Here is a 9,503-nt window from a genome sequence, read left to right as displayed (position 1 = left end):
AGTATAGCTTCATAGCGCCTGTTTTATTGTTACTCAAAACTATGCAACACGTCTTAATAATGTAATGTTCTAATAAGGAAATTAACTTTAAGAAAACTTTGTTTGAACAGTTCAGACTCCACTATTGAATGTTATCATCTAATCTCACCTGGCCACTCCGGCTGAGCAACACAGCCTTTCTCTGATTGGACACACCTGAAGCGGTGGAGAATTTGCATATAGCAGGCTGGAGCTTACACAAGCCTCTGCACCAACAGGAGTGTAAAGAATCCAGGCTGGAACAGGTATGTCACTGTTGGTCTTTCTCCTTCCTCCTGACAGTGTTCTCAATGCATGGTAGGTGCAAAATAATATAAATGCAAGAATAGGATTGTTGTGGTATGTATGTTTAACAATAACTGCATGTGTAAAAGTATTGTCTTGTAATGTTCAACTTTATTTGAATCACACTTCCAAATGACCTTTAGTTCTGTGTTTTTCTGCTCATGAGGATCACTTGTTTTCTGCGTCTTTTGTACTTGCAGGACTACAGGCTGACTTTACTTGGTTAAGATGGAAAAATCGGAAGAACCACCAGAACTAAAAGTGTTTCCCATCACAAATAAATCAGAACTTTTCCTTCAACCTTTAATCCCTGAAGTCAAAGTAAACCAAATGTTTCACGCCAATCCACATCATAATAGATTCATACCAGCCCATTGCATGGATGCAGACTATTTCTGCCAAAAAGGAGCAATTGCAGTCGAACAAGTGAACCAGAATTGTGGGAGTCAGCCAGTTTGTGATACGCGGCGTGATCTGATGGAGCACAAAGAGCCAGAAGATAGAGGAGCAGCTCCTGCCAGGATTAATTTCCATCATCGCCCCCGTCCTGCGGAGACCAGAGCGAGGGACACGAGAGCAGACTGCTCCTGTATGGAGTGTGGATCTCACACTGGAAACACTGAGCCTGCAAACAAAGACACAATGAGGTGACTGAGAAGCAGCCACCTGTCAGAGAATATCTTACCATTAACATATGCTTCAAGGTTTGAAATTGAAATTAAAACATTTTAATTTTCAGGGGTGAGGATGAATGTAATTCTCAGCTTCAGAGTGATGAAGAGGATCTTGAGCTTCCCTGTCCGCTAAGATCTGACGATGAGTGGCAACACTACCAACCACCTCAGCCTCCTCACCACTACATGCACAACTATGGTAAGAAAAACTCTATTTCTTAAGTTATTCCTTTTTGTTCACTGTAAATGTCAAAAAACTGTTAATATGCACTTTGTTTGAAAAAAGAAGATAATCAAGTATTTCTATTATCATTACTATTATTATTGTTTATATTTCCTTGCTTTTACCAAAGTAGCAGCAAAACAGGAGTGTGCAAATAATATTATTCCTATATATTTCACAATTCACAGGTAAAAGTACAGAAATATTATCTGCAAAACATACTTACAGTATTATGAGTTGAAGTCCTATGAAGTGAAGTATTGTGCATAACAATGAGACTTTAATTGGTAGATATCTTTGTAATCATAAGTGGACAAATGTGTAAGCAGCACTTAAAGGTTGCAATGTTTTAAGGTAAAGCACATACTTCATATAATGTTCAGTATTTAGACCTATGACAAGTAATTGTTAGTTTCAGAAGAATGTGTAAAAGAAATCATAATTTTACTCTAAACTAAGTGGAAGTACCGTAAAGTGTGCTCACATAAAACACAGGTCTAAAACGTTTGCAGTACTTGATTGTAGTTGCTTCTAACCACTGTCATTAGCAGCACTTTTAGTCATTATGTACAGTATATGATTTTAATTTGGCTGGGTATTAACTGGCAACCTGCTTCTCTCTAGCTTATTTTATTTTGGCATTTTCTGCCTCATCATGTGCTTCAACTATATTTACAGACCACCGTCATACCATGAATATCGGGTATTATCAGCAGCAGTTCAACCCCTATCCAGGCCACAGATACCCTCCTCTGCCATGTCACCACTCTGCTCCCTACCAGCACAGAGGACCCTGGGATGACTACCAAAACTGGTAAAAACAACAACATGCAGAATCTTAGAACAACTATGTGCAGTCCACAACTTTGTAAGCACGCAAAAATGCTGTGACCAAGTGCTGCAGCTGCTTTGCATGTTATCACCTGTCAGCAGGATTTAACTGATGAGCCTTTTCTATCTTTTCTTTCCAAATGCTCCAGGCACCGACACCCTCATCACCCTATGAATAGCATGGTGGCTCAGGGAGGTGTGTCGGTGAACGTGCCTCAGTTCTTTGTCCCCCCGGTGGAGAGCATGTCACAGGTCAGCGTGTTGAACCTGAGCCCTGCAGGAGAGGAGGCGTCTGTCTCACATCCACAAGAGAAGAGAAGAACCATCAGTCTGCTCGAGGAGTGCCGTGAGTCACTTTGATTTAATCATTTAATAGGATGTTACTCGTTTTATTGTACAAAGGAATTATGTTTTAGGGCACTTGGAAGTACCTGCAGGTTTATGAGGTTACAACTGGAAGCAGGGTGTGTGGTGTATCGACCTGCCAGGTCTGTTTTAAGGGCTTCTTATAAGTAGAAATTACATTTCTATAAAGCAGGGGTAACCAACAGGTCGATCGCGATCGACTGGTCGATCTTCAAAGCCTTCACTGTCGATCCCTAGCATTTACAAAAAATAATAATAATATTTTCCAAAATAAAAATATTTTCCAAAAACATAATATTTTCCACAAAAAAAAAAGTTCATCCTCTGGTTGGTTGTTTAAACAAACGTTTTAGACCTAGCTCTGGTTTGTTGATTTGAATCACGCACAGGTCATTTTACAATGACAATGGTAGGCTACAATGGTTATTAGATATGTTGACGTCTATGAATTGCTGCATGCAATTGTGGGTGGGGTTAACAATCGTATCTTAACGGTCATCTTGAGGAGTAACTTAAACTGTAAATTCTGCTAATCTTTAACCAACATCGATATGGCTGAGGGTCCGGCGAAAAAGACATCAAAAACGTATTATTTCCACCCGGAATGGGAGCATGCATTTCTTTTCACATCAGCGAAAGAGAACAATATGCCTCATATGCCAACAGGCGGTAGCCTTGGCGAAACGGGGCAACCTGGAGCGCCATCATGCGAGCACCCATGGTAAATTCAAAGACTCATATCCACTCAACAGCGCATTAAGAACCAAAATAATTGATGAACTGAAAAGAGGACTAAAAGCACAGCAGTCGCTTTTCATCGCGCCTACATCAAAGAGCAATGCAGCTACAGAAACGTCCCTCCGGATTAGCCATATTTTGGCTCAGCACAAAAAAACATTTACGGATGGTGAGATGATTAAAGAAGCAATGAGCGCCACAGCTGACGTCTTGTTTGCGGATTTCAAAAGAGGACATAAAAGCAAGGATAAAAAGTGTACCACTTGGTGCACCTATGTAGCCAGAAGAGTCCAGTCATTGTCCGAAGATGTATCCCAGCAAGTATTAAAAGACTTGTCTCTCTCGGAATACTTTTCAGTTCAATTTGACGAGTCTACCGATGCCACAGACACAGCCCAGCTAGGTGTGTTTGTCCGGATGGTTTTCACGGATTTGATTGTCAAGGAGGCCTTTCATGCCCTTATCCCTTGAAAGAAAGAACCAGGGGTGAGGATGTGTACAAGGCATTCAAGGACTATGTTCGTGAGTACAAGATTCCCATTCATAAAATAGTGTCCTTCACAACCGATGGTGCACCAGCGATGTTCAGGATTTGTTGCGCTGTGCAGAAAAGACCCAGACTTTCCACCATTTGTAAACTATCACTGTGTGGTAGGCCTACATCAACAGGCATTGGCAGCTAAAGCAATTGACATGTCACATGTAATGAATGTTGTTGTTAAGATTGTCAACTCAATTCGCGCAAAAGCACTCCAGCACCGGCTATTTAAGTCTTTATTGGACGAGCTGGACTCTGTGTATGGAGATTTGATCCTTCACGCAGATGTAAGGTGGCTCAGTCTGGGCAAGGTGCTCCAGCATTTGCTGCCAGAGATCATCAGTTTTCTGAAGTCGAGGAACGAGGAGTATGAGCAGCTGTCCGACGATACTTGGTTATTGGACTTGGGGTTCCTTACCGATCTGACTACAAAACTCAATGACCTTAACCGAGAATTGCAAGGGAAAGACCGAGAGCTTGGTCACATGATTAGCGCAGTGGAGGCATTCAAAGTGAAGCTGTTTGTGGACCACATGTGAGGCTGACACACTTCCCAAATCTTGAAAAGGTGTCCTCACAGACAAAACTGCTTTTCATCCTGAACAATTCTGCGCCCATTTGAACAAACTGATCGATTTGTGGAGCTACAAGACATGGGGCAAGTAGCCTAGTTGGTTTTGTATCAAACCCTTTCCTCAGCGTTGACATTGAACAGCTGTCAGCTAAAATGCAGGAGGTGTTTACATTACCGAGGGCATGGACGGGCAAGTACTGCGGCATGGTGATGCTGGACCTAGAGATGGCAAATCCGGATCATTTTATGGACTCGGAGTCTTCTGAGTCAATCATTGAAGAGATCCGGATCATACGAGTCATTTGAGTCATATGAGTCAGCATGACCAAGACCGTAGAAATCCTACCGGTGAAACCGAAAAGTTGTTGCATTTAACCAGCATATTAAACTAACGTTACATTAACCTCCGCTACACAGTGTCTTTTGCTTTAATAAAACATGTGTGTGTGTGTGTGCATTTTAAAAAATAAGTGTTTTGCATTATATGTATATAGTTATTTTAATATGTTCCTGTACTTAAGCTAATTTTGCACAATTGTGTTTTCATTTAATAATAATAATAATAATAATAATTGTATAATTACATTTTATATATTCTAACTGTTTTGCAATTTTCTATCATTTGTTTCTTTTTGTGTGCCATGTTCAAAATAAACGAGTTTCCAAGTAAGATCCTTATTGGAAATGCAGATATTATTACAGGAGACTTGCACAACATGACCATTTTGTTAGAAGTCTACACTGAAACTTAATTTAGAGCCGGAAAAATCGCGGGATCCGTGAATCCAGGTCAATGATCGAGAGAGACCAGTAGCCTACGAGGACTCAGAGCCGTAACATATAGCAGGCAGCAGATCCAGAGATCCAGCAGACTCGTCCCCATGCACGAATCTACAGCAGACTCAGCCCCTCCTCCGGCTCGCACGGCTCCCGCGAGTCCCACGGCTCCCGCGAGTCCCACGGCTCCCTCGACGAGTCGCAGCAGACTCAGAGATTTGCGGACTCACGGCTCACGGCTCACGGCTCACTCACGGCTCACGGCTCACTCACGGCTCCCGCGAGTCCAACGACTCACGGCTCACTCACGGCTCCCGCGAGTCCAACGACTCACGGCTCACTCACGGCTCACGGGACTCTCGCGGGAGCCGGAGGAGGGGCTGAATTTGCTGTTGATTCGTGCATGGCGACGAGTCTGCTGGATCTCTGGATACAACAACGTTGTAATGTGATTGTACACGTTATAAAGAGAGTAAAGAGTGACGCAATTTATAGTTTTAATTGTTACGTCACATCAGGTGTAGGACTCAAAGGACTCGGGTTAATCGAGAGGGAGACTCGTCACGACCGGCTCATTACTAGGATCCGGGTTAATGATCCGGATGAATCATGACTCGCCCATCTCTAGCTGGACCTACAAAAGGCTTTCGACACTGTAAATCACCCCATTCTGATTGACAAGCTAAAAGCAATTGGTTTTGATAAACCAACGGTGAGCTGGATGCAATCCTACCTGGAGGGGAGAGAACAGATGGTGGAGGTAAACGGTACTCTGCCCCCCCCCCCCCCCCCCCTCCCAGTGAGCTGTGGTGTTCCACAAGGAAGCATATTGGGTCCGTTACTGTTCCTAATTTATGTAAATGACATGTCATCAGCATGAGACTGCAACTTGTTCCTGTTCGCGGACGACTCAGCCCTGCTGGTCTCTGGCAGGAACAGGTTGCAGGTTGAAAAAACCCTCAGCTCCGAGCTCGGCCGAATCTGCACCTGGCTCGCCGATAATAAATTATCATTACACCTGGGTAAAACAGAGTCCATTCTCTTCGGTTCGAAACATAATCTCAGCAAATCCGACGACTTCTCAGTTGCAGTGGGTGACATTATTGTCACAAGTAAGAAGGAAATTACATACCTAGGATCTATTCTTGAGGCAAACCTCTCCTGTGACAAAATGGCATCCAATGTAATAAAAAAAGTCAATCAAAGAACTAGATTCCTATACCGGATCTCCTCTCTGGTAAACAAAAACACCCTGAAAACTCTGGCAGGAGCACTCATTCAAGGGTACTATGACTATGCTTGCACGTCATGGTACCATAGCACCTCCAAGGCGCTAAAAATAAAACTTCAAACATCGCAAAATAAACTGGTCAGACTACTGCTTGACCTTTCATCTAGAACCCACCTCACCTCTGCCCACTTTGACAACCTAGGATGGCTTAGAGTAGACGACAGAGTACAGCTACTTGCAATGGGCCTGGTCTACAAGATCCACTACACCCCTATGGTACCCATGTACATGTCAAAATTCTTCCCAAAGGTCAAGGAATACCATGATCATAACACCAGAGGGAGCTCCACAAATCATGTGAAACCCAGATTTGGCACAAAAAAGGGGGAATACACGTTTCGCAATTATGCCACATCAAGGTGGAACGCTCTTCCCACAACTGTAAAGGAAAGTAAAACTATACTTACCTTCAAAACCTCTCTTAAAGAGCACCTTCGGGGGAGAGCATTGCAAAACTGGCCCCGGTAATGGTACAAATCTCAACCTGTCGTTCAATGGACAGCTTCCCCCCCCCCCCATCTATGTATATACTCGCATTTTAGACTCTGTTACTAACTGTGTATCTGTAGACTTGGTATGTCTTAAATGTCCGGTTAGGATGTATTTGAACGAAATCTAAAATGAAAATTGTAAATAAGCAATCTGTATGTAAAAAAACCACCTGTATGTAAATTGTAAATAAGCCATCTGTATGTCAAATATGTCTTAAATGATATGATGAATTGGAAATGGGGGACCCTGATGTAAACAAGACGAAAGTCTTTCTCTGGTCTGCATCCCCTTAACAATTGTATGTTTTGAGCTGTACTGTACTGTACCCAATATACAAGCTGTTAATAAACTTTTCAATCAATCAATCAACCTATGGGTGTTGACATAGAGATCATTGAAATGCAAAGCGACATTGAATTGAAGGCCAGAGCAAGAGATCAGGACTTTTGGTCACTCGTGAGCAGAGAGAGGTATCCACTGATTGTGTCATGTGCGCTTAAACTGAAGGCCTACGTTGGCTCCACATACTTATGTGAAATGGCCTTTTCACAAATGAAAATAATTAAATCCAAGTATAGAACTCGTATGACTGACACACATCTTACTGACTGCCTCCGGCTGGCAATCACTAACTATCAGCCAGATTTCAAAAGGCTTACAGATAATGTGCAGTCACAGCAGTCTCATTAAAGGCAGGCTGATGGAGTAACTTGAGCATTGGAAATATATTGTGCATTGAACAGAGAAACTTAATATGGATGAACTGTAGGCTAATATCTGTACATGTGAATACTACTAATTGAACTGAGAAACTAAATATAGTGTGAACAGATACTGTAAATATTAATAGTTTGTATTGAACGGATAACTGTGCATAACTGTGTCTTTCTTTGTGTGCATCTTTACACGTACATTGAGCCTGTTGTAACATAAATTGATTTCAAAAATAAATATGACGATGAATAGTCTTACTCCTAAGTGTTTTTTTTGGAAGATATCGGATTGGTAGATCTCGGTTTACATTTTGGAATAAAAAGTGATCTTGGGCTTGAAAAGGTTGGTTACCACTGCTATAAAGGATACACTAATTGTTACCTCTGCTGTTTAAGCAGGAGGTTAGCATAATAAGAACAAGGTTTAAAATGTTGATTCTAATTGTGCTTCACTCATCATGAAGACATTCTGAATTATTTTCACACAACACAATTAAAAGTGTACATTTAAAAAAGTCGAGATGAACCATTTTCATTGTTATTTCTATTTTAGAGAAAATGTCTAAATGTGAGTTGTTGTTCACAGTTGCAGAGGTATTTATTCAATGTCATGGTTATGTTGCATACATTAAAGGGTAATACAGTAAATCAGTATATTACCACAGTAACAAAGAACACCATCTAAAGTGATCAGAATAAAATGTTTAACATATTTAACACTAGAAACTAGAAAAATATTAATTTGTTTATTCTTTCTTCTCTTCACAGGAAACATTTTAATAACCTATTCTTCGGACATTTCCTCAGAAATAGTCCCCTTCGTAGACTTCCTCACAAAGCAAGGTTTCAGACCAGCTGTAAGATACTTCCTTTCCACACAGGTCAGATTTAAATAAAAATAAAAACTCAACAGTTAACTCACAGCCCTGAATTTAATTCCACAGATTGACATATTTGACAACCCAATCAGACGCTTGGATATCAACAAGTGGAAGGACAGTTACCTGAAAGATGTAAGGATTAAGCATTTGTATTGCTTGCTTGTATTTGTATAAAACTGTCAGAAGTTATGACTTATAAGACGACATCTGTGAGATTTTTTTAGCATGTTTCAGGCCGTGAATGTGTCTAAAATGTGTGTGTTTTTAAACAGCCATCAACCCTGGTTATCGTCGCCATCAGTCAAAAGTATAAGGAGGACATTGAAGGATATGTAGTGGACAACCATGGTCTACACACTAAATATGTTCACTCCATGGTGAGAACATCTCCTTGTTCAGTGAGACATCATGCTGATTATAATTGTGAATAGATTCTTTAACACTTAATCTAATTTTTCAGATGCAGAATGAATTCATCCAACAAGGCAGCTTGAATTTCAGATTCATACCGCTTCTCTTCCCAAATGCTTCCCAGGTCAGAATGTGTTTGTTTGCAGTTACTCCATATATACACAATTTCTCTCTGTACTACTGAAAAACATGATATGCACTCTCCTTACAGAAGCACGTCCCATGTTGGCTTCAGAACACGCGTGTTTACCGCTGGCCGCGGGACACTGAGGATCTGTTACTGCGGCTGCTGAGGGAGGAGAGATACATTCCTCCTCCGGTCCCGCTGGAGCTCACCCTCATCATCAGGCCCGTGACCCCCAGCTGCAGCTCCACTGTCAACACACACCTGTGATCATTACTGTGTTGATGACTTGTGTGTAGCTCATTTTAATTGCAGTAATGTACACCTCCTGTATATCCTGTAAGAAACAATTCATGTTCTATCCAATGTACAGATGTTTCAATAAAGTGTTTGGACTGTTTTACCACACAACACGTTTACCACTCAATTATCTTAACAGTTAGGGATAAATGTCCTGTTTTTTGTTCCCCACAGGCAGTGCTTGAATTGGCCCGGTACTCACCGGTACGCAGTACCGGGACTTCTGATTTGTACCCATCTGCGTAC

At 41.5% G+C, this 9,503-nt stretch overlaps 1 protein-coding gene across 2 annotated transcripts; it reads left to right on the top strand.

Moving 5' to 3' along the window:
• The first annotated feature begins 263 nt into the window (after nucleotides 1-263).
• On the top strand, nucleotides 264-9,368 carry LOC117540608 (adapter protein CIKS-like). Of its 2 annotated transcripts, none has more exons than XM_034207383.1 (10): nucleotides 264-336; nucleotides 525-971; nucleotides 1,064-1,197; nucleotides 1,900-2,035; nucleotides 2,202-2,398; nucleotides 8,310-8,398; nucleotides 8,486-8,554; nucleotides 8,695-8,799; nucleotides 8,883-8,957; nucleotides 9,045-9,368. In XM_034207383.1, the coding sequence occupies exons 2-10, from the start codon at nucleotides 553-555 to the stop codon at nucleotides 9,225-9,227; spliced, it is 1,407 nt and encodes a 468-aa protein (XP_034063274.1). In that variant the 5' UTR covers nucleotides 264-336; nucleotides 525-552; the 3' UTR covers nucleotides 9,228-9,368. The 2 variants fall into 2 exon arrangements, with proteins under 2 accessions (XP_034063274.1, XP_034063275.1); XM_034207384.1 differs by having other exon boundaries at nucleotides 267-284.
• The last annotated feature ends 135 nt before the right edge of the window (nucleotides 9,369-9,503 follow it).

Source organism: Gymnodraco acuticeps, unplaced genomic scaffold, assembly GCF_902827175.1.
Source record: "Gymnodraco acuticeps unplaced genomic scaffold, fGymAcu1.1, whole genome shotgun sequence".
Taxonomy (NCBI): Eukaryota; Metazoa; Chordata; class Actinopteri; order Perciformes; family Bathydraconidae; genus Gymnodraco; species Gymnodraco acuticeps.
The sequence above is the reverse complement of the archived record's forward strand: the minus strand, read 5'-3'. Positions and strand labels throughout refer to the sequence as shown.